Source organism: Filicampus tigris, chromosome 22, assembly GCF_054856515.1.
Source record: "Filicampus tigris isolate MCC_2025a chromosome 22, RoL_Ftig_1.0, whole genome shotgun sequence".
Lineage (NCBI taxonomy): Eukaryota > Metazoa > Chordata > Actinopteri > Syngnathiformes > Syngnathidae > Filicampus > Filicampus tigris.
In genome coordinates this window covers 10,151,038-10,175,886 of record NC_141238.1, presented here as the reverse complement: position 1 = coordinate 10,175,886, position 24,849 = coordinate 10,151,038, and the positions used below count along the sequence as shown (strand labels likewise).

At 41.3% G+C, this 24,849-nt stretch overlaps 1 protein-coding gene, 1 long non-coding RNA gene and 1 pseudogene across 2 annotated transcripts; 1 reads left to right on the top strand and 2 right to left on the bottom strand.

The window, feature by feature from the left end:
* Nucleotides 1–5,174: 5,174 nt before the first annotated feature.
* Nucleotides 5,175–7,604, bottom strand: LOC147126965 (immunoglobulin lambda-1 light chain-like). The gene is made up of 4 exons (XM_086022184.1): nt 7,528–7,604; nt 7,132–7,456; nt 6,600–6,634; nt 5,175–5,622 (listed from the first exon to the last, which is right to left on the bottom strand). Exons 1-4 carry the CDS (start codon nt 7,565–7,567, stop codon nt 5,303–5,305), a joined length of 720 nt encoding a protein of 239 aa, XP_085878310.1. The 5' UTR covers nt 7,568–7,604; the 3' UTR covers nt 5,175–5,302.
* On the bottom strand, nt 6,650–7,125 carry LOC147126966 (uncharacterized). The gene is made up of 3 exons (XR_015084707.1): nt 6,949–7,125; nt 6,765–6,870; nt 6,650–6,670 (listed from the first exon to the last, which is right to left on the bottom strand). It is a non-coding gene; the product is annotated as an uncharacterized LOC147126966 (long non-coding RNA).
* An 11,081-nt stretch (nt 7,605–18,685) lies between the features above and the next one.
* LOC147126964 (uncharacterized) lies at nt 18,686–23,699 on the top strand (annotated as a pseudogene).
* Nucleotides 23,700–24,849: the final 1,150 nt, after the last annotated feature.

Below are 24,849 nucleotides of genomic sequence, written 5' to 3'. Positions count from 1 at the left end.
CTAGATGACTTAAAACATTTCATAAAACACGACACGAGGAAAGACGACAAGAGAGTTGATTTTTTTTCTCATGAGGAGAATGAACAGATATGCACAGTGGCAAATCTCCGACCGCTCTGCACACTCTGTCCGTTGCCTCTTTTATTTACAAAAGGTGTTTTTTTTCTTGTTACATTGACGTTTGCGCCAACAATTGGGAATTGGGAAGCAGATATTGGAATGCTTTGAAAATAACAAACACAAAAATGTTAAAACAGACTACTACAATAAAGTCATTTAAACCGCTGCAATAAAGTCATTTCGAGACAGGAATGTCTTCTTAAGATAAAGGCACAATTTCCTATCTGCAGCTGATTCTCGAGGCCTGCCCTGCTTTCCTCACAGACAACCTTAACAAACAAGTTTATCCTGATGAATAAATGCTTTGCAACACTATTAAGAGTAACTTATGTACAATTATTGTAACACTAATATACCCAAAGAATACCTAACCCTAACTCAAGACTATACAATAATGCAGCTGTTACTGAGAGCATGCAACTGAACACCAATTGATGGGCTAATCTAATGGTTTTTTCTTTTTCAAGAAAAAATATAAATATATGCCAAACACTGCATTTTAAGGGAAAACAAGGAAAATGGATCTCATCTAAGTGACCCGCCGGCTGAGGGTTAAGGGTTAGGGTAGGGATCACCGACCCCGCCAAGGGCAACTGCTGCCACAGCGGGATCCCGGCGGCCGCCACAGCTGTGGAGATCCGCGGGAAGGGCCCGGCGCATGTCCAGAGTCGCCACCACCGCACCCGTCGGCACGAAGTGAGCGGATGGGCCGACCGAGAGGAGCAGAGAGTGTGGGCGAGCAGCCGTACGCTTTCGCCGCAGCTTCATGCGGCAGGACGGCCTGCCCGGTGTGCGCACACATTTTTTTTGTCTGTCTTCCTTCGTTCGTGCTTCTTCCGCGCGGCTAACTAGGAATGAAACTTAACACCGATTCTAATTCTAAAATCTGAATGATCCCTGGAGAACCGGAATGATGGTCCTGGCTCCACTCGATTCCCGGTTATGAGTCCCCAACTCTAGTCAGCAGTCGTCACAATAATTCAAGACCAAAAGTAGCAACAACTTCACATACGACAAGAAACAACAGCCCTGTAAATATAGTACAACTTGTCTTTACAAAAGAACACAAATATCAATAGACACAGTCAACAAAGAATTTGGGCTGGGAAAAAATATCGCTTTGCAATATATTGTGATACTTTTTGTGCCGATACCAAATATCGATACGTTAATGGAATATCGATACCTTCCATAACTATTACGTTTAATGGTTTCTTAACTCATAAAATATAAAAATATGTGTAATGTAACGTAAGCATTCAGCCTCTATTCTATTTTTATTTCAAATTGTCCGTCATTTAAATTTTAAATTACATGTCTGTTCTTGGTGTTGGATTTTATCAAATAAATTTCCTCCAAAAATGCGACTTTTATACGTTTGTTTTTTACTTAATTGTGCATTTTATGGCTGGTGCGACTTGTACTCCGGCACGACTTATAGTCCGGAAAATACGGTAATGCCAGGGTTGAAAGACGAGACTCTCAGGTTTGATTGAATGAGTTTCAGGCGACTGAAAGTGTGCTCTGCCTGTGCATTGCTTATTGGGACAGTCAGATAGATCCTATATCATTTTTCAAGGTTCGGATAGGCCCGGAGCAGGTCATTTGCAATGAGAAAGGGCAGAATCTCGGCAGTGGAAGGCCCTGCTCCATCGGGGAACATGCCTTGGAAAAAGTCCCTGAAAGCACAATATTCATCAACAAGACTTTCGGCAATCCTCTGACTAAAAGTGGATTTGATGAGGCAGACAGTGCTTGTTGACCTGCTATGGCCACGGTGCTGCTCGGATCAGTGCTGCTCGTCCCTGGCCTGGCTGCAAGAGATCTGTCAGTTTTGTGCATTTGGTTGCATCCTCAATTAACTTCATTTTCTTCTTTGCCCTCCGTTTATCTGCACCACACATCTCCTTTTCTGGTGTTTTCTGTCTTTGAAGCATCTTTGCAATTGCAAATGTCCTCTACCTTGCTTTTTTTTCAGAAAAATAACGGTTGCCGTCTGAGCCAATCACATTCAATAGATGGATATGCACATGGATAAGTTCAAATTGGAGGGGGGGGGGCATATCCCCCCAACACAATGCCGTTGCAAGGGTCAACTGCGGCAGCATTACATTTACATACCATACATCCATCCATCATCTATACCGCTTGTCCTCACAAGGGTCGTGGGCGTGCTGGAGCATTGGTTTCGAATTCCATCATGAAGTCCCAGTTGCTTCTGCGCGTCATCAGTATGTCAATGAGGAGACAGTGTGATGTGCTTTGAGTAGAGAAGCAAGATACAAGTGTCAGCCCATTTACCATTCCCCCCACTAACGGTTATTCTTTGGCACACATTTTCGGGACTGATTTCATTTGGCATTGACAAATGTTAAGCAGACCTGCATGTAAAAGGGAATGAATAAAAACAAAGAGGCAAAAAACTTGAACGCAATTTCCCAAACAACTTCACCGGACCATCATTACCACACACTAGTAAAGACATTGAAATACAAACCTCCTCCGCCAAGCACAACACGAGGCTTGCTTGCAAAATTCGCCCAGCAGCTGAAAATGTTGCTCGTTCTCTTCTTTTATTCCACAAAGTTCCTCGTCGTACTTTGTTTTCGTCATTGCACACATCTCCACACGACAATCGCAACAAATGGCGCACTTCTTGATCGCTGTTTGACGACGAGTCGTGTGCTTCTCTTTTGTTAGCGAGCTAAGATAAGATCGGCTAAAATAAGATAAGGCGGAGAAGCATCAACGCGCACTAAGACGAGTTCATCCGGACACAAATATAGGTCTTTAAAGTAGTGATAGACGTCCTGTGTTGAGGCTGCAGTGGGTTTAGCACTAAACTGGAAAGAATGTTTTCGCGGAGCGTGTTTTGTTATGAAATGTAAAACCGTGCACAGGAGTGGTAGACTTGCGGCGGAAGTCAGGCAGGCCACGCCCCGCTGCCATGAGCAGACCGGTTATGGGCATGGACCCATAGTTGGGGACCACTGTATTAAATTATAAACAAATTACAATACTGTACAGCAATCACACAAAATAGTTTGAATTAAGGTGACAAAAACACTTTAAAAAAATACAAAACTTACATTCTACAAATCAAACACTAAATTAAGTGAACCTTAATAAAATTATTTTATTCCTAAGCATTATAAACATTTGTGTGTCATTGACGTGTAAAGTCAAAATAAATATCTTGTGAATTTTGAAAAATGTCAGATAAGAATGTAGTCGACACTAAGCCATAATTGAATGATTATCACCAAGTATATGAAATAATCTAGAAAATCATGAAAAATTAATGTGCTGAAACTAGGGCTGTCAATTTAGCGCGTTATTTTCGAAGTTAATCCAACCCTCTTTTGACGGCGTCAATTTTTTTGATCGCGTGATTAAGGTTTCCATCGCAACCAGCGGCTGCATTGATAAAGGCTGCTGGTCACCATGATCTATACATGTATCTTGAAAAAAAAAGCTTTAGCGTAGAGGAGGCGTTACATCTGCTTCAAAATATTGACGATGAGGATTAATTGCTCGGCAGACACATGCACGGCTGTGTCCCCCTTTGGGTTGGGCACCGAAATTGCGGATTTGAGTGGAATCAGTTCCATCATTCCGGTTCACCCGGAACCGTTCAGATTTTTGAATGTCGGTGCTAAGTCTCAATTCTTAGTTAGCCGCGCGGAAGAGCTACGAAGAAAGTACGACTGATTAAAAAAAAAAAAAATGTGTGCGCGCATGGCGCCCAGCCTCAGGCTCCTAACGCTGAAGATGCGTAGCAATAGCAAGTTAGCTCGCCCCCACTTGCACTCAGCTCCTCGATCGGCTTGCTTCGTCCCGGCCGGCAGGCGTGGGCAGCGGCGGCGTCTCTGGGCGGGCCAATTCCCACAGATCTTCACAGCTGCGCGGACACCGTGGTGGCAGCAGTCGCCCTTCACGGGGTCGGTCATCCTGGCTCATTCGTCCGACACCTAGCCATAGAATGACGCGATGTGGCTCCTGATCCAAAGTCAGAATTGGCTAAGTACGTCTAATTGCAACATTGAACCAACAAGTTCAACACACAAATGCACATATCCAGCTAATATTTAGCTTAGATCATATGTAGCTGCAGCATATACATAAATACTGTACACGCAGATACATCCTATGGTTACATAGACTGCTTAGATTAGATAGAAAAAAATAGTGTTTGGGTTGACTTGAATAAAGTATTTGCATAAGAAAATCAATCCTTTTATTCATGTTAAGGGTATTAAAATTCAAGAAAATATTGGAACAGAAAAATCAAGGGATTTTTTTACAATAAATAAAATATATGATTAACTATGAGTTAACTATGGAAAAATGCGATTAACTATGATTAAAAATTTTAATCGCTTGACAGCACTAGCTGAAACCATTTCCTACTGAACTGTAATCCCGCATGGTGGGGGTTACATTCCAGACCACACCCACCATATGTTTAATCATTTTTCTTTTTTGTTCATATCCTGGACAAATACTGGACAACTTGAATTTTGAAAATGCATCACACAGACATGTAATGAATACACCTGGGAATTGTTTTGAAATGTGAAAAAATATGCACAATACTGTAAGTCTCCTGAAGTCTTAATTCATTACTTTGAGGCGTTATCAATGGAGGTTTTGATTTTCTAAGGAATGCTATGAGTAAAACCATCTACTCATTTCTAAAAGAAAGGAATATCAACTTGAATATTTAAAAAAAAAACGAAACATTATGAATAAAATGCTAACACGTTTTATGGAACATTTTGATAATTTATAAAAATGTTTGCCTTGAAAGCATTGTTTTTATTCATGAATAATCCACCCCCTCTCCAAAAAAATACTGAAATAATTATATAATTGTTAGTATGTCCATTGTGTTGAGTTGCGTAGGGTTGCAGAAAGCTCATCATTTTAAGGCACTGAACCTACACATAATATTAGTTTGAACAACCTAGCAGGGCTTCATTTAGCACATTTCTGAATTCTTGTCAGAACACATTGCACCAGTGAAGAAAAAAAATGTCGTTATCAGACTAAAACCCTTTGCTGACAATTTTTATTGAAGCGTTCTGATTCATTCTCGTAAGAACAAAGTAGAAAGAAAAGTAAATTATGCCATCACATCATTTCTATGGCCTGTTCCGCACACAACCTCAATGCCGCCAATCTAAGTCACACACTCGGACTTGTTGATGGTGTTTTCAGCAGACCTGGAGCCCAAGGACACTTTACATGTGTAAGGGGCGTTCGCGTTCCAGTCTGACGTCTCCACGGTCAGATAGCTGCTGATTTTGTAGGTTCCGTCCACTTGTTCCACGGCGGGACCGGTGGCAACGCCGCCTCTCACTGGAAGGCCACGGGCCAGCCAGGTGACGTCTGCAAACGGCAATGGCTGAGAGGCCACGCAGACCAGGGTGGCCTCTTTGGACAGAAGCTCGGCACTGGCCGGGGGGAAGACGGTCACCACAGGGGGAGCGAGGTCAGAGTCTGGAGGGAGAACATCCATTTGGTTTGTGTTAGTGACCCATTAAGTATAACATTACCACAACTTTGACATAATGATGAAGACTACAACATACATTCAATTACTAGAACAAACATGCCACCCAACAAAACTGGACTCACCACCTCTTTCAGGCCCCCTGACCCACAGTTTGGGAACCCAAGCTCAAATGAACTAAAAAGGCTGGTATCAGTTATTGCTGTTATTGATAATAACTTAATCTGAAGTTTGCAGCCTGCACCATACTGAAGAGCAATTCTAATATTTATTGTCGTGATTATTATTATTTTTTCTGTAAAATGGCGTATAATTAATATATGGCTATTATGGATAGCACAGTTAAAACAAATATGGTCATCATAAAAAAATCTAGTAAAATCGCAAACAATGAAAATAGCTAAATATGAAACACAATTAATACATTGTTATTGTGCATGGCAAAAGTAACCAAAGTATTATCATGAATATAATAAAGATAAAAAAAAATCAAATAAATGAAAAATAAAATGAAACCACAAAACAATTACGACATATGGAACATAAAAAATAAATGTTATTGTGCATAGAAAATTCAACCACATTATTAACATAAATGTAGTGATAAAAAAGAAAACATAACTAAATCCAGTATTTAAAAAATGAAATAACTACATATGGCATATAAACAATGAATATGATTTATATATGTATATATACATATACATATATATATATATATATATATATATATATATATATATATATATATATATATGTATATATATATATTTATATATATATATATATATATATATAGCTCTTTTTTTGCTTTTTAACAAAATTTATTGACTCTCGAGTGAATGAAAGACTGACATTAAAGGAGAAAAAAAGAAAAACACCTGTTAAAATGTATTCAATTTAACATTTGTAGCTCAGTAGATTAGGGAATGTAGCCCACTTGTGTTGAATTCAAAGTACTTACTTGTCACAAGCAGCTTGCTGCCTCCTCCGAATACCACAGTGTTTTCGTTTGCGCTCACGGTCGTACAAAAACTGGCGAAACCGAAGAACACTCCTCAACGTTCATGCTGGGCCACTTCATGACATTTTCTTTTAATCCCCAAAATTGACTGATGTTAAATTTCACCTCTGTGTCTCTTATCTCTTCATTGGTGGTGGTGGTGAAAGTCCAGGCCAGTCAAATGGTCACTGTGATGAAAACTTCCCTCGGACGAGCATCGTGAAGACCAACCCTGGAAAAGCAACATTATGGCTAATTAGAAACAACAACACATTGAAGCATAAGAATTTCAATTTAAATCACCCCCTACATTAGATCTGGACAACTGAAGAAACACTTGCTTGTTACTAGCTCAGGACCAACCAGCCCATAATGAACGTTCCTTTCCTCTGCAAAGGTATTAATTCAACATGTGGAGCAGATGCAGAGCACATCGATTTGACACAAAGCAGAAGTAAGAAGTTTGTGTCACTGCACAAATCACTGTGATACCGCTTCACTAGCAGAGCTGTCCCATGTGGAACAATAATACTCAGCAGAGTCTCCTGCCTCTGCCTGTTTAATGATTAACTGATAATCTACAGGGGAGGATGCTTTAGCGCCGAAACGAGTTGAGGAGAATCCTGCTCCAAAGCTTGGTGAGCTGTGCGAACGGTAATAATATAGAATAAACTGAGGAGAGGCTCCGGGGATCTGTTTGTAAAAACCAACGCGATAGCTATCATCCCTCTGAATGTCGCAGTTGAGAACAACCTCTTGTCCTATAGGAACTGTCAGGACCGCCGGCGTCTGGGTCAGAACCTTGGCGGCATTGGAATCTGTCAACGGACAAAAAACAACTGTTAGTCGACTTCAACATGTAGAGGAGAAATGCCAGAGAGGGTCTCACAAGCCAGCGCGGCGATGAGAAGGAAGAGGATCCCCAGCATGGTTTCGGTGAGGGAACGTCGGTGGAGCGGCGCTGGAAGGGGCATGCAGCTTTTAAATGAGCCAGAGAGGAAGTACAAGGGGGGCTAGGAAAGGGCGGGGGAGCGTCACATGCCACTGATCCTTTAGCACGCGTCGTCGTTTCATCACATCCACCCATTGTCTTTCACTTATTGGCATAAGCATGGAAGCTCAAGCGTCTCTCTCCCCAGCCATTTCGTCCATCTCCCGGCAGGATCCTGAGGTGGCCTGTACTTGGTCGTCCATGGGTCTTCCTCCTCAAAAGAGAGGCGTCCAGGAGGCATCCTTACCAGATATCCGAGCCACCTCATCTCACTCTTTTCAATGCGCTTCCAGCTCAAGCAAGAATCTCATTGGATTTCTGTGATATTCATTGCAAAATCTTAAAAGAACCTCATTGATTTCAAGATAGAGTAAAAATGTGCCATCTCAAAGCAAAAATCGGACTGATTTTTAGTTATATCTTTTGGAAATTGTCCATGTCAAAGCAAGAATCCCATTGACTGTCAAGTGCATCCTTGCTAAATTTTCCACCTCAAAGCATCTCACTGGTTTTTAATGATGTCCGTCGCAAATTGCCCAGCTCAAAGCAAGGATCCGACTGATTCTTTAGACTCTGCAGAACCGAGCCCCTTAAACTGAGGAACATGTTCCTTGTCAGGTCAACAGTTTGTTTTGACAAATCTTATTATTTGCCACACAAATTTTTAGCATTCCAATGTCAAATTGTCAAAGCAAGATTCTCACTGAATTTCAGGGACGTCTAATGCAAAAATGTGTCACGTAGCTTCCTTTGCCCATTTTTAAGCAAGAATCCTGGGAACAGTCCCATTTTTTAAGGTTTTATGTGTACTATATATTTATTTATTATACATATTTCTGTTAAATGTCTTTATGCACACCCAAATGTTCTCCTGTGAGTTACTTGTGTATTATTATTATTATTAAGTTGCAAGAATTTACTGCCACTGCAAAAAATGGCCCGGGGCTTCCAGACTGATTGGCAGGCAGATTGAGCTTAGTGTGATTTAAGAGAAGTGAAACTTGACCTCTTCATTTGCATGGAGCCAGCGAGCAGGAGAAAAAGGCCTGCAGGTGCATCCGAGGACGGCAGCGAGTCCACGCTTCATTAGCCGAGCGCGAAGACTCTGTTTCACTTGCGTCTCTCCGCCTCATCTCACCTGTTGCGTGTTACTGAAAATCAGTGAAACCTTGTCTTTTTTTCCACATCTCAACATAATGCTCATAATGTAACATAATGACCATAATAATGATCACATAATGTGACCACTGTATAAGGCAAACTTGACACACTTATTTAATGCATATTGTGGCGGTTCTAGAACATTTTATCTGGGGTGCAAAAGGGGTGGTCGGAGGTTGGGGGGCAGAAGTTAGACAACCCACCCACACCCACCACACACATACGCACATTTCATGATCAATTTTATTTTCTAAATATCCAGGCAAGTTTTATGTATGTCACATGTATAGCTTAGCTCAATGTTGAAGCTAGTCCATGTAGCCTTCGTAACAGTTTAAAAAAAAATCACATTGATTTTGCAGTTCCTTCTTTGTTTGTCACGGGTTCGTTTGTAAAACGTAATGGAAATGATGGCACAGTCGAAAAAATGAAATTGAGTGGTTTTTAATTACCCCAACACGTGAAAAAGATATTTACAGTGATGACCAAAGTGACAAAACAACAAAAATAAAGCAAGCCAAAACAAAGAAAAAAATATTTACAATTAAATTCCAAAGAAAAGAATTTCAAAGGTTTGACAAATTCAACGTTAACTTGTTTTTCTTACGCTCTGCCCCAACGTCACTAAGCTCAACTGCCCCACAAGTGGATGTGAAACCCCTTAAATAAAAAATCTGTTTAGGCTGTTTTCCACTTTAAGAATGTCCACCCATCCATTATTCATTATTATCCGAGGTCGGGTCGCGGAGGCAGCAGCTTCAGCAAGGAAGCCTAGACTTCCTTCTCCCCAGCCACATCTTCCAGCTCTAAAGAATGTGTACCAAAGAACTCAATCTGAGTGAAAATGTTATGTTGTGGTTTGTCAAATGTGAATAAATAAATCCTGAATTCTGCCTGGAAGTATTTTTTTTTTACCGTTTTTTTAAAATATTTTTACTTCAATATGTATTTACCTCCTTCAAAAATGTATTCCTTTTAACATGTATGTAATTATTTCAATTGGCTCATTTAAATATTCATTAAATTATGCCCGTATTTATTTCAATATTGTTTCAGCATGTTTTTAAATATCTCACTGTTCATTTATTTCAGTATTTAAATAATTATCAATGTTCATTTAAATACGTCACTATTTTAAATGTCTGGTTTGTTTTTTCATTACAATATTTATTCAATCATTTTCGTATTTATTCAAATGTCATCATTTATTAAAAAATATCCAATAATTTGAATACAGTTTTGAAAAGGTTTTGAGGGGGATATTTCACTGTTCATTTCAAGGTTTCATTTATGATCTAAACATTTATTTAAATGTTTCAACACTAAACATATGAATTTAAATATCTCAGTATTCAATTGATTATTTAAAAAAATCCCCTATTTGAATATTTATTTGACTATTTCTTTTTATATGTCTTCAGTTATTTCAGTGTTTATTTATTTCAATATTTATTATTTCTCTAATCATTTCAATATCTAAATATTTCAGCTTTGAATGAATAATTGATTTCAAAATTTATTGTGAGAGTCATTTACATTTTAATATTTATCTATTTTAATATTCATTCAAACATTTTCAACATTTTTTTGTCAAATTTTCAACTTCTTTCAATGTTTACTTCAAGGTTCAAACGTTTCATTATTCTTTTCAATATGTATGTTTGCCGTCAATGTTATACATTAATGGCCACATTATGCCGCCGCCCTGTGTGACCTATATCTTTGCTACTGTAACAATGAAAATTTCCCCACTGTGGGATCAATAAAGGCATTCTTATCTTATCTTATCTTATCTTATGTATAAAATAATTTCACAGTTCATTTAAACATTTATTCAACTATTTAGGTATTAATTTAGTTTTGTATTTAGTTGTTCAGGGTTTAATTTTTTTTCAATGCAATTTTTAAAATTATTTTGCTTTTTTTTTTTTATGTTTCCAGTATTTGTTTCAACATGTACTTATTTATTTCGATACTTATCAAATGATGTCACACTTTATTTGAGTATTTCACTTTTTTGTTCAATCTTCATTTTACACAGACACAGCCACTGAGTGGGAACCGATCCCACGCTGACCGCACGCAACTCAGGCGAGTGGACCTCTACACCATCATCCCAGGGGCGGAGCCATGGGTGGGCCTGGTTGTGCACAGGCCCAACCTGATTGACACACTGCCCACCCAGTGAAATATATACTTTTACATTTTTAGTAAATTATTATTAACCTCCTAAGGCCCACGCTGTTTTTTTACATGCATTTTTCTATTTCTTTTTGTTAATTGGGCTCATTGGAACCCAATGAGAATAAAAACTAAGCATCATCTTTTAGTTTTTTTTGTATTGTATTGTACTGTATTTTGTATACTGTAGTTTGACTGTAGTATGTAATACTCTTATGAGACCACAAGATGGCAGTGTACGTGTCCACACATATTAAGAATGGCATAATTGTGGTTGTCTATAGGAAGATCTGAACTTCATATGATTCAGTTTGTCATTTTATTTGAATATACGATGTGTCGGGGCCGGAGGATTGTGCTCAGTGAGAGAAATATTCAGGCCCACCCTGATTTTTCCAGGACCACACATTAGCCACGTTCTGGCTATATGTGTATATATATATATATATGTATATATATATATATATATATATATATATATATATATATATATATATATATATATATATATATATATGTATTTCTTGTTTTATTTTTTTTTTATATTTAAGTGCCAACTACAATAACAAATCAGTCCAAGGCACTTCCCATACAGTAACCATAGTAAACACAATAGCAGAGGTCGGACCCACCTACAGATCCAGTCTATGTGGGGCTCTAACCAACCTGCCACTGGAAGTCCAGCGTGCCGCCACCAGTGGCGGAGGTGGGCCAGCCCTGTACTGGTTCAGGTCACTTGCCCGGTGTGGCCTGGTGTCTAGGCGTCTGTGCATTCGTCATTATCAATGGCCCTCATGTTGCCCGGTGGACCATTGGATCGCCCATCCGGTGGACTGTTGTGCTCTGGGAGGCTACTGAGCTGCACCTTGTGTTGTTCTGGGGGGCACTCGGTAGCGCCCTTCTCTGCTGGACACAGGTCCACACGGTTGCGGTGGTAGAATGCCACATCCCCCACGCACGATCTGGGGCCCACCTGCTGTAGGCACACTCCTTTTTGCCACCTGCCCGTCCTGTCCCCCGGCAGGGGCTTCATCTTGATGTCCTGTCCGACGCGCAGGTCAGGCAGATCTCTGGCCGATTTATCATACCAGAGTTTGGCTGCCTGGTGTTTCCCCCGCAGCTTATCTGAAACACGAGTCACCACACTCGGCTCCAAGAGTGTGTCAGCGACTGGGAGACAAGTTCTTAATCTGCGAGAGCTCTGTGCAGGGCTGCTAAGCATGCCCTCTGTGGGGTGTTCCTCCATTGTAGAATGGCCAGCCAAAGGTCGTTGCCTGAACTGGCTGCCTTCTTGCAGATGTTCTTCACTATCTTCATGGCCATTTCAGCTTTTCCATTTGATTTCAGGTGCCTGGGGGAAGACTTGACATGGACAAAGTCCCACTCCTTTGCAAACCTCCTGAACGCCTCGCAGTCAAACTGACCACCACAGTCACTTATGACCCGGTCTGGTTGTCCGTGACGTGCAAACTGGGCCTTGCACCGCAACACTCTAGTCTCCACTGAAAGATCTGGGAGCAGTTCTATTTACCAGAAGTCTGAATAATGGTCAACAATGATCAGAAAGTCCTTGCCTGCCTGCTTGAACAGATCCATACTGAGGATCTGCCACGGTCATGTTGGAAGTACATGCGACATCATTGTCTCCCGCTACTGCTCATGCGAGTATTCATTGGCTCACTGGCTCACATAGTCCTTGATTTCACCATGCATGTTGGGCCAGTACAGCGAGTCCCTGACTTGCCTATAGCAGGCCTCGCCTCCAACATGACTGACATGGATACGTCTCAACATTTCAGCGATTTTGGCACTATCACTCTTTGGCTCTTGAATAGCACTCTATCCTGCGCGCTGATCTCTCGTCCCTGATAGTCCAGTACTCCCTGATTGCCAAAGGAGTGTCCTTGCGGCAATCTGGCCATCCCTGGAGAACCACCTCTTTTCAAAAGCTGAAGGCTCTCATCACCCTTAGTGTGTAATCTTATCTGGTTCAGTCGCTGGCTTGTGACATTGAGGTAGTCAGCTTGGTTAATATGCTCAGTGGCCTCATTTCCCTCTGCAGGCTGCAAATTGTCTGCTTCGTATATTTCGTCAGTCCCCCGTGCTGGAGCCGTGGCCCTGCTCAGAGTGTCACTAATATTCATATCGGGACCCGGCCTGTACATCACCTTGAGATTGTATGCCTGAAGACTGAGCAACATGATCTGGAGTCGCTTGGGTGCTGCAAGGAGGGGCTTTGTGAATATGGAAATGAGCGGTTTGTGGTCAGTTTCTGCCGTTATCTCCACACGCCCATACAAATAATAATGGAACTGTTGGCATGTAAACACGATTCTCAAGCATTCCTTTTTGTTTTTGCACAGTTCTGTTCAGTTGGGGTCAGCGCCCGCGATGCGTAACTCACCGGCTGACCCTCCTGCAGCAGGCAGCAGCCAAGTCCTTTCTGACTGGCATCACTCTGTATGACAACAGGCTTGGTCACATCGTAGTACCGCAGGATGGGGGCAGCTGTGACCAGTTGCTTGATCTCCTCACCTGCAGCATCGTGTTTAGGTAGCCAGTTCCATGGGACATCTTTGTCCAACAGCCTCCTTAGTGGCTCGCATTTCTCAGAGAGGTGTGGCATGAATCTTGCGAGGTACGTCACAGGGCGTCTTCAGGGCGTGGCATGTCCTGGTCCACCCTAATCTTCTCAGGGTCCGCTCTGAGGCCCTCTGCCGAGAGAATGTGGCCGTGAAACTTGACCTCTCTGACCCTGAATTGTAGCTTCTTTAAACTCAACCTCAGTTTGACCTCTCTGCACCTCTGCATTAGCGCAAGCAGTTTTGCGTCGTGATCCTCTATGGCCTGTGCATCTGTTTCCCCACATCCCACTATGAGGATATCATCTGCTATAGGTTCTACCCCCTTTAGGCCTGCCAGTAGCTCGTGCTGCTTCCGCTGATATATTTCTGGGGCCACAGACACCCCAAATGGCAATTTTAATCAGCGCTTCCTGCCCCATGGCGTCTAGAATGTGTATCTACTCTCCTTGTCTAGCTTGCACTGTAAGAAATCTCGTGCATCTACAAGGGTGAAAATGCCAGTCCTGGGCAGCTTGTATAGCACATCTTCAAGTGTTGGCATGATGTAGTGAGACCTCTTTAAAGCCTGATTCAGTGACTTGGGGTCTATGCAGATTCTCAGTTTCTCAGGCTGCCTGATGATCACCATGTTGCTAATCCACTCAATAGGCTCCGACACTGAGGTTAAATGACCGTCTTTCTCATATTTTTCTAGCTGAGCCTTGACTGCCTCCCTGAGGGCCACAGGGACGTTGCGTGGGGAAGCCTGCACTGGGGCTACATCTAAGTTTAACTCAAAATGAACATCCCCTGGGAGTGACTCAACTGGATCATTGAAGACGTCATGGTAGGTCTGCACAAAGTGTTGTCTGGTTAGTGGCTCTGAGCTTTCATGCCCTACCATAAGAAGTTCCTCTGGGATAGTGAAGCACATTAACTCTAAGCGCTCATTGGTCTCGCCTGACAACAGAGGTCTCTGACCGCTCCTTACTATCTCAAATTGTAGCTTGTGCGTTCTCCCCCTCACCTCACACTCAGTCTGAAATATGCCTATTGAGTGCATTGATTGGCCTGAATACAACACCAGTCTGGTCTGGCTTGGCTGTAACTTGGCCTCAGGAGTGAGTCTTCTCATATCTTTTATGCTCATGACATTACATGTTGCCCCTGAATCTAGCTGGCACCTCTGGGACCCTCCGTTCATTTTAATATTGGCAAACCACTTTTTTCCCCATCCCTGAACTGCCCCAATGCTCTCGAAAGTGTATATATGCACCTCTGTTTCAAATTCAGACCTACCCAATTCCTCAGGTCCCTCGATGTCTGTTGCATGTAGCTGTCATGGGCCCTTTTCATACACACCTTGGCAAAATGATTTGCTGTCCCACGGTGGTGGCAGGTTTTTCCAAATGCGGGGCAAAGGTCGCACCCGCGCCTGCGCTTGTGCTTGTTACTGCAGAATCTGCATGGTGTGTTTTCACTTGGCCCCGGGGTCTGAGACTGACTTTTGTGCAGGTGTTCCTGCATGGGTGGAACTCTGGGACGGCGTCCATCTGTTGCATGCAATGTCTCCAGTGATCTGTCCTGTGTGATCACTTTCATCCTCATGTCTGTCATCTCTGCAGCTCGGCATATGTCTATGGCTGATGTCAGTGTGAGATCCTTCTCTCTGAGTAGACGACGGCGCACACTCTCATCACTCACACCCAGCACCAACCTCAGTTTTGTCACAAATGCATCAAAGGGCTCCCCTTCATCTTGCCTGCAGGTGCCAAATACATATCACTCGAATATGACTGGCTTGAAATATTCCGCCAATGCATCAAGAATAACTTGAGGATCTTTTCCCTGCTCCACAGAAAGTCGCAAGTTTGTGTTTGTGTTCTTGATGGTGTTTGCGATTCCTTTTTCTTGTTTGCTTGATTTTTCTTGGTTAACTGAATATTAACCATTTGATGGACTTTATGTCTTGTTCAAGCTATTCCTCATGTAAGGCTTTAAAAACCTGCCTCCCGAAAAATGCAGTGCGGCATGAAGATCTCTGACGATTGATCAATTTAAGGGGATGGAACTCAAAACATGAATAATATTTTAAAAAAACAACAAAATGATCTCATTGTATTTACTTGTGAAATTTGTACTGGTCTAGTATGGCCGGTGTCAGCGACCTTCAGGTAGCCTGACAGTCACGTTGTGGTCCCAGGCCGCTGTTAATGGAGAACCCTGTAAAATATTGTGTGCGTACATGCGTGTGTGTGCATGGGAGAGGGGCGCGGGTTTGATCATCCATGGGGGTCCCCAATCCGCACAAGGGGATGCAAGGGAAATACTCACCAAGGAAACCAACGTCCGCCTCGTCGATAGAGTAGAATGACTGCAGTTCTCCGTGTCTCTGTATAGTGTCATCTGTAGCAGCGTCGAAGCAGAGACCAAAAGAGCCCAACCTAAATAGATTGAAACATCCATCCATCTATTATCGATACCGCTTATCCTCACAAGGGTCGCGGGCATGCTGGAGCCTATCCCAGCTGTCAACGGGCAGTAGGCGGGGGACACCCTGAATTGGTTGCCAGCCAATCGCAGGGCACACAGAGACAAACATCCGCGCCCACAATTACACCTAGGGGCAATTTAGAAAGACCAATCAACTTTCCATGCATATTTTTTGGAATGTGGGAGGAAACCGGAGTACCCGGGGAAAACCCACGCTGGCACGGGGAGAACATGCAAACTCCACACAGGGAGGCCGGAGCCGGGATCAAACCCACGACCTCTGAACTGTGAGGCGGACATGCTAACCAGTCGACCACCGTGCCGCCAGATCGAAACATTTTGAGATAAATATTTTGATGAATAAATATTTATGGCCCTCCATCCATTAGCGATGCCGCTTCTCCTCACAAGGGTTGCAGAGAGTGCTGGAGCCTATCCCAGCTGTCTTCGGGCAGTAGGCAGGGGACACCCCAAATTGGTTGCCAGCCAATCGCAGGGCACACAGAGACAAACAAACAACCGCACTCACTCAGTTAGCCAGCCCCGGTCTATGCGAATGGCACTCAGCATAATTTACTGAGTCAACAAGAATAATTTGAATGTTTTTAAACAAACCTCCCAAGGATAAAATGTCATTTTTGTTTAAATACACCGATGGAAATGATGATGCACAACAGTGTTTGAAGACATTTTATAGGTTGTAAAGCAAAGCCAAAACAGGAAGTCCTCAATTTACGAACGAGTTCCGTTCCTACACTGGCGACGTAACACGAATTTCCATGTTATGTCGGATTTGACTGTGAAAATAGACATTTCCATCATAATACTTGATATAAAAAAAATGAAAATACAGTGATCCCTCATTCATCGCGGTTGATAGGGGGACAGAACTCGCCGCGATAAGTGAAACCAGCAAAGTAGAGTCGGACTTTTGACGGATTATGATTATTATTTATTGTACAGTTTTGTTTTGGGCGATTTGCGCCTCTGTTACGCTGTTGCGAACCCCAACATGGTTCCCACACTTCTAAATACTTGTTAAAAAATCAATTTAACTATAAAAATGCAAAATGAAGACTATAAATACCAAGCTTGCAGACTGTGATCAGAATTTAGCTTCGACCAACCGCGGCAGCTGACGAGCACGACGGAACGTTCGCTAAAACCTGCGATAAAGTTTTAATTTTGGGGTTGGGTCATGCATTAACTTTATCTTTGCACAACAACATCAATTAAATACTTTGGATAAAATGCAACACGGGATTGTAGTTAAGGTAAGCTGTTTTAAGAGAAACTAAGACAAAAGTAACAAACACTTTCACAAATTATTTGGCGATGCCTTAAGTCGTCCGTGCCACTGGCCGGCCGGGAGCGTGCTGCGCTGCGCTCACGAATTATAAACACAGTTGTTCTACTGTACTATCCGATTTTTACAAAGCTTTATTAGAGCAAACACATCATTACAAATATGGAGGAGAAAGTATCCGGCTTGACTCTGACTAAATCAATGGCATATTTGAATAGTGGACGAGACTAAGCAAGAGGCTGCGATGAGTCAGCTCACATAATGTACAGTGTGTGAAAAAAGTAAATCCACTTGTACTCTTGTTGGTCGATCTCGCGCTGGAAACCAGTCACCGCCTTTTATGAGTTCCTGCGGGTATGTACAAAGCCTCAGAGTCAACTTATATCTTTGAAACAATGCGTCTTTCTGCAATATAGCTCTCGATATGGCTGTATTGTTTCATTTTTAATTTATGAATGCTTCTGAAAAATCCGCAATGCACTGAGGGCGCGAAAGTTGAAGCGCGAAGTAGCGAGGGAACACTGTACATTCAAATATAAAGCTTAAGATGAAGTGGGTGAACACCAAAATGCCATAGAGAAAAAGCCGACACTGGAGGAGTTCGAGGAAATAAAAACTTCTTTCAACTCCTTAACTGAGGACGTGACTGCTGTCAGAGTGCAGCAGAAGCAGCTTCTGGGGCTACTGGAGGAGATCGAACAACTGCGCCTCCACAATGCGGAAAAGGACCGGCAAATTGAGGTACTGGAGCGGCGAGTGGACGAACTGGAGCAATACTCCCGCATGAATGATGTGGTCATTAGGGGCACCAAAATCAAGCCGCGCACGTATGCGCCTGCGGTAACCGCGGACAGCGTGAAGCCTAGCGAACAGGAGACACGCTCAGTGGAGCAACAAGTAGCATCCCACCTCCAAAGCAAGGGGATAGAGATGGACCTGGAGCACATCGAGGCGTGTCACTCACTGGCCATGAGGAACGAGAGAACACCAACTGTGAAAATGAGATTTGTCAACCGGAAAAATAAGATGGCACTTTTGAAACAAGGACGCAAACTGAAAGGAATGGGCGTTTTCATGAATGATCACTTAACCAGGAAAAATGCTGACATCGCAAAAAAGGCAAGACAACTCAAAAAGCAACGTAAGATTCAACACACCTGGGTAACGAGCTGTAAGATATTCATCAAACTGAACGGGACTCAAGAAGAAGCAAAAGTGCTGGTGGTGAAGAACATCGACGAGTTGGATAAGTACTGATACGAACAGAATCAAGGTAACGTGACTCTATATATCCAACATGTTCAACACCACTAACACACAGACTACATCAAGGAACAACAGAAATATGAACATGCAACAGAGAACTCTCTACCATAAACAGATGGAGCTAGAAACTCTTGAATACTTGGAGCACAACACAACGGATCTTAATACAGAAATAGATCCTGATAACAACTTTCTCTCTTCCACCATTACCAACTGTGATTATTTTACACAAGAACAGTATGAAAATAGTATGGAATCAGTGGGTAAACTTTCAATAGTACATTTTAATAGTAGAAGCATGTATAAAAATGTCATTTCTATCAAAGAATATTTAAAGCAATTCACTCAGCCATTTAGTATCATTGCAGCTACAGAAACTTGGTTCAATGTTGATAAAGGTATTGATTTTTGTCTCGATTATGAATTATACTATATGAATAGAGGGAAAAAAATGGGGGATGGGGTTGCTTTATACACTCACAAATCAATAAAATGTATGGTTTTAACAGATATTACATATGCAATAGATGGACCAATGGAATGCTTGACTGTGGAAATTCATAATGAAAAGAAGAAAAATATCATTATAAATTGTGTATATATCACCTGGTTCAAATAGAAAGCTTCAGTGAATGGATGAAGAAAGTATTTTCCACTGTAAATCAAAAAACATGAATTATATGTGGTGATTTCAATAATGACCTATTAAATCCAACCAAACTGAAAATCATAGATGACTTTTTGGATACGATGTACAGTATGTCCCTTTATCCAAAAATAGCAAAGCCAAGCAGAATAACATCACACAGTGCCACAATTATTGATAACATCTATACTAACATCATGGGAAATCTAACCACGAGCGGCCTGTTTATGTGACATCACTGACCACTTACCTGTATTTATTTTGTTTGACTGTGATGTAAAGGGCGGCACGGTGGTCGACTGGTTAGCACGTCCGCCTCACAGTTCAGAGGTCGTGGGTTCGATCCCGGCTCCGGCCTCCCTGTGTGGAGTTTGCATGTTCTCCCCGTGCCTGCGTGGGTTTTCTCCGGGCACTCCAGTTTCCTCCCACATTCCAAAAACATGCATGGTAAGTTGATTGGATACTCTAAATTGGCCCTAGGTGTGATTGTGAGTGCGGATGTTTGTCTCTGTGTGCCCTGCGATTGGCTGGCAACCAGTTCAGGGTGTCCCCCGCCTACTGCCCAAAGACAGCTGGGATAGGCTCCAGCACGCCCCGCAACCCTTGTGAGGAGAAGCGGTACAGATAATGGATGGATGGATGGATGTGATGTAAAGAAAATTAAAGATGCCATAAAAATGACTCACAAACGAATACGAACTGAAGAAAATATAAATGCCTTTAACAATAGTCTAATGTTCCAGGATTGGAGCACAGTCTATAGGGAATCAGATGTGGATAGTGCGTATGGTCAATTCTTAGACATTTTCATTCCCCTGTCTAATAATACACACTGCCCTGCTGAAGAACGCAGTACAAAGAAGAAAATATATAAAAGTCCGTGGCTTACCAAAGGAATCATAAATACTTGTAAAAAGAAGAACAATCTCTATAAATTGTTCATTAAGTTCAAAACTAAAGAAGCAGAACAAAGATATAAGATTTATGAAAATAAAACTAGCAAAAAGCTGTATTATAAAAAAACATTATCTGAGAATAAAAATAATACAAAAAAAACTTGGGATATACTGAACAACTTAATTAAACGGGGATCTGCAAAAGTAACATATCCTGATTATTTCATTGATAAGAATTGTGTAAATCACAATATGGATAACATGGTAAACTGTTTTAATACATTTTTTGTAAATGTTGGCCCAGAGTTGGCTGGTGAGATTCCAGACCAGGACATTAACCAATGTAATCAAACAATTAGTAGGAACCCTTACTCTATTTTTCTTTCAGACGTAAATGAGCAGGAGGTGACAAACATTGTTCTCAAATGCAAAAATAAGATATCCACTGACTGCCATGATATCGATATGATAATTGTCAAAAAAGTCATATATAACATTGCAACACCTCTGACCTATATCTGTAATTTATCATTCCAATCTGGCCATTTTCCAAGTAAAATGAAAGTTGCTAAAGTAATTCCATTGTACAAAAATGAGAGCAAACACAGCTACACAAACTATAGACCTATATATCTCTACTACCACAATATTCCAAAATCTTGGAAAAACTTTTTAATTCCCGACTGGAAAAGTTTCTTTGCAAACATCAGATAATTAATCATGGTCAATATGGATTTAGAACAAAAACAACCACCTCAATGGCAATAATTGAAACAATAGAAGTGATCACTAATGCACTGGACCAAAAAAAGCATACTATTGGAATTTTTATCGACTTGAAAAAAGCTTTTGATACAATCAATCACACAATTCTCAAGAAACTTAATTTATATATTGTATTAGGGGGTTGCTGGAGAGTGGTTAAGAAGCTATTTAACAGGTAGGGTACAATATGTTAAAATGGGACCTTACTCATCAAAAAATCTCAGCATTTCTTGAAGGTGTCCCACAGGGGTCCGTTTTGGGTCCAAAACTTTTCAATGCTCAATCACCAAAATGTATACTCTTTGCAGATGATACCAATATATTTTTTAGCAGTAATGATTATAATGAACTTGTAAACATGGTAAATGAGGAATTAAATAAATTGAAGGAGTGGTTTGATAATAATAAATTAACATTAAATCTGAGTAAGACAAAGGCAATGTCATGTCATGTCATCTTCCAAACCGCTTATCCTATATAGGGTCGCGGGGAGTTGCTGGAGCCTATCCCAGCCGTCAATGGGCGAATGCAGACTACACCCCAAACTGGTCGCCAGCCAGTCGCAGGGCACACATAGACACTGTCACTGAGCGGGAATCGATCCCACGCTGCCCGCACACAACCCAGGCGTGTGTACCACTACACTATCAGGGACTACACAAAGGCAATGATGTTTGGTAATTCTACAACCAGTTCAAGACTACAGATTGATTGAAGGTGTTCATATTGAGTATGTAGATGAGAACAAATTTTTAGGGGTTATAATTGACGGTGGTCGACTGGTTAGCACGTCCGCCTCACAGTTAAGAGGTTGTGGGTTCGATCCCGGCCCCAGCCTCCCTGTGTGGAGTTTGCATGTTCTCCCCGTGCCTGTGTGGGTTTTCCGGGTACTCTGGTTTCGTCCCACATTCCAAAAACATGCTTGGTAGGTTAATTTCACACTCTAAATTGCCCCTAGGTGTGATAGTGAGTGCGGATGTTTGTTTGTCTCTGTGTGCCCTGCGATTGGCTGGCAACCAATTCAGGGTGTCCCCCGCCTACTGTCCGAACACTGCTGGGAAAGGCTCCAGCACTCCCCGCGGCCCTTGTGAGGATAAGCGGTACAGATAATGGATGGATGGATAATAGACAGTAAATTATCATGGAAAGCCCACATCAGACACATAAAAACAAAAATCTCCAAAAGTCTGTCAATTATAAATAGAGTTCAACCATATCTTGATGAAAACACACTCCGTACTTTATACTACTCCTTGGTACTACCAAATTTTACGTATTGTATTGAAGTGTGGGGAAACAGTTACCAATGTACAATCAATCCATTAGTTACTTTACAGAAACGAGCGGTGAGGATTATTATATGTACAAGTTAATGAGATGATACAACATTCGACACTCAACTTGTGGCCTTAAAGGTTTTGGCTGCAATCGTTTGCGGCACTTTAAAATGAAACCAAAACTATACACTATGCAGAGTTGCACTAATCCTATGAAACCATCTAGAAATACAAAAAGAAATGCTCGTAAACAAATTTGGCACCAAGTATTTTTTTAAATATAGAAGGTAGTGAAATCAGGGGAGTAATTTAGGAAAAAGCACTGTGCTGAAGAAAACTAAAATAAACACTTATATTGTTTTTTAATTTTGTTTTCATTTCACCTTTATCTCGAACGTTTTGTTTTTCTTCACTAATATGGGTAATTTAGTAGTAGTAAATTGGTCTGCACAATCAATGCAACAGAGAAAAAACAGGGAAAAAATCTTTAACTGTTAGGAGGAGTATATTTTTTATTATTTTTTGTTAGTACTATAATATAGTATATTGCAACATACTTAATTATGTGTTTTATTGTTATGTGATGCCAATGAGGGCCTGTGGCAAATATATAATGTTTTGTTACTTTGAGTAATGGAATTTCCCAGTTCGTGAACACATCACTCCATTCGCAGGAGATCTTTTTCCTTCGATGTTAAACACAGCATACATGTTGGACGCACACCGTTTTGGTTGTTGAAAACATGAGTTTGCTGACTAATATTATTTTTTATGTATTTACCATGAAAATTATTTTTATAATGGCCAGTCATTTTACGGAGGGCAAACTTGTATTCAGTGTCTTTATTTTGAAAATCATCCCCTTTTGTGTTTTGATCCAAGAAACATTTAAAATTTCCCATAATACACACCAACAATGAAATTTTACTCTGCAAATCTCAAAATCTTGTGCCATGGTGACTTCTGTGTGAAATCTGACTTTGTGCAGATAGTGCGGAACAGCTGTGTTTGTGTCAGTGGGTAAGTAAGTACCCATTCGTTGATGGGTACTTAATACAATGGAAAGTAATTATGGGTGTGACACATAGTTGGATTCTGCGGGGGGAAACAGAGTGGAGACTAAAGTCTCCTCTTTGGGAATTTAACTGTTAATCCACATTAGACGCTACAATATGTTAGCGTAGCGAAAAGGACATTGTGTCCGTGTACATCAAACACACACCGTTACCGGTGTGTGTATGCTAACTACAGCTAGCTTTCAGACACGACTGAACATCTAAGAAATGAAAAAAAAGCATCAGCCACAACGTGCTTCCTTTCTCAAATATCGAGAATCCCCATCGTGCTGCCATCAAAGTGAGGTTTGCGTCCTAAGTTTTTGTGGGTGAAATGTGCCGTAACTTTAGGCGTCTGTTGCTAACACCGGGTAGCCATGACACCCGCCTCACTACCCACAACGCTTCTGTGTAGATCACTGATGACCTGGATGACCGCGACTGCGCCTGTGCGTCCTAGACAGGCAAACAGGTTGTGGCTTGTTACATTGGGGAGTCTCCAGTCCACTGAGCTAAATTTACTTGGCACCTAAATTTAAAGATGCCATTTTGTTTCAGGAACAAGCAACAATCTCATACACAGCGAGAAATCTTCTAAAATACTGCATGATTTTATTTTCACCAACAGTCAGATGCAATATTTCTCCATCAGTCTCTTGAGTTCCTCCTCCGAAAGGTCAACTGAAGTAGCCTGGCCCAAGTGATGGCGCTTCACACCAAAGTCAGGACGTCACACTTACACTCTGTGGCGATCAAACAAAATGTTTACAGCTGTGTTTCTGAAAAAAATTAATTACGGTACACATTTCAAAATATTCAAGCAAATACATAAGTCTCTCATAACATGTCTTCGTGGTGAACCAGACAAAGTAGATGAGTAGTTTCCACCATACAAATTCATGTACATCAATAAAAAGTGCTGGTATTTTCAATTAACTATAAATAAACAATGGACAACTGTTTAAAAAAAGTTTGTTTCATTTCACTTGTTTGATTACTTTACTCAATTTCAGAAACACCATCAGTTAACAGTTAAAATAAAAAAAAAACGATGAAACGAAATTTTAATTCTATGTTTGACATAACAGCGGGCGACTGGCTAGCACCTCCACCTCAAAGTGCAGAGGTCATGGGCCTTCCTGTGTGGAATTTGCATGTTCTCCTCGTGCCTGCGTGGATTTTCTCCGGATACTGCGGTTTCCTCCAACATTCCAAAAACATGCATTGTAGGTTAATTGGACACTCTAAATTGCCCCTAGGTGTGATTGTGAGTGCGGATGTTTGTTTGTCTCTGTGTGCCCTGCGATTTGCTAGCAACTAGTTCTGGGTGTACCCCATCTGCTGTCCAAAAGCAGCAGGAATAGGCTAGCACGCCCCCGACCCTTGTGAGGATAAGTGGATTGGATAATGGATGGATGGATTTGTCATAACAAGAACTATACAACATTAAACTAACATTTCATTGATTTATATTGTAGTTAAGACATCTTAAATAGTCCCAAACTGTAATCATGGCATTCTATTCAAATAGACAATTCAATGATAATCTGAAATGCATTTCAAATCTCATTGGATTTGTAATCACAAAAATTGTTATCATGGTCACAGTT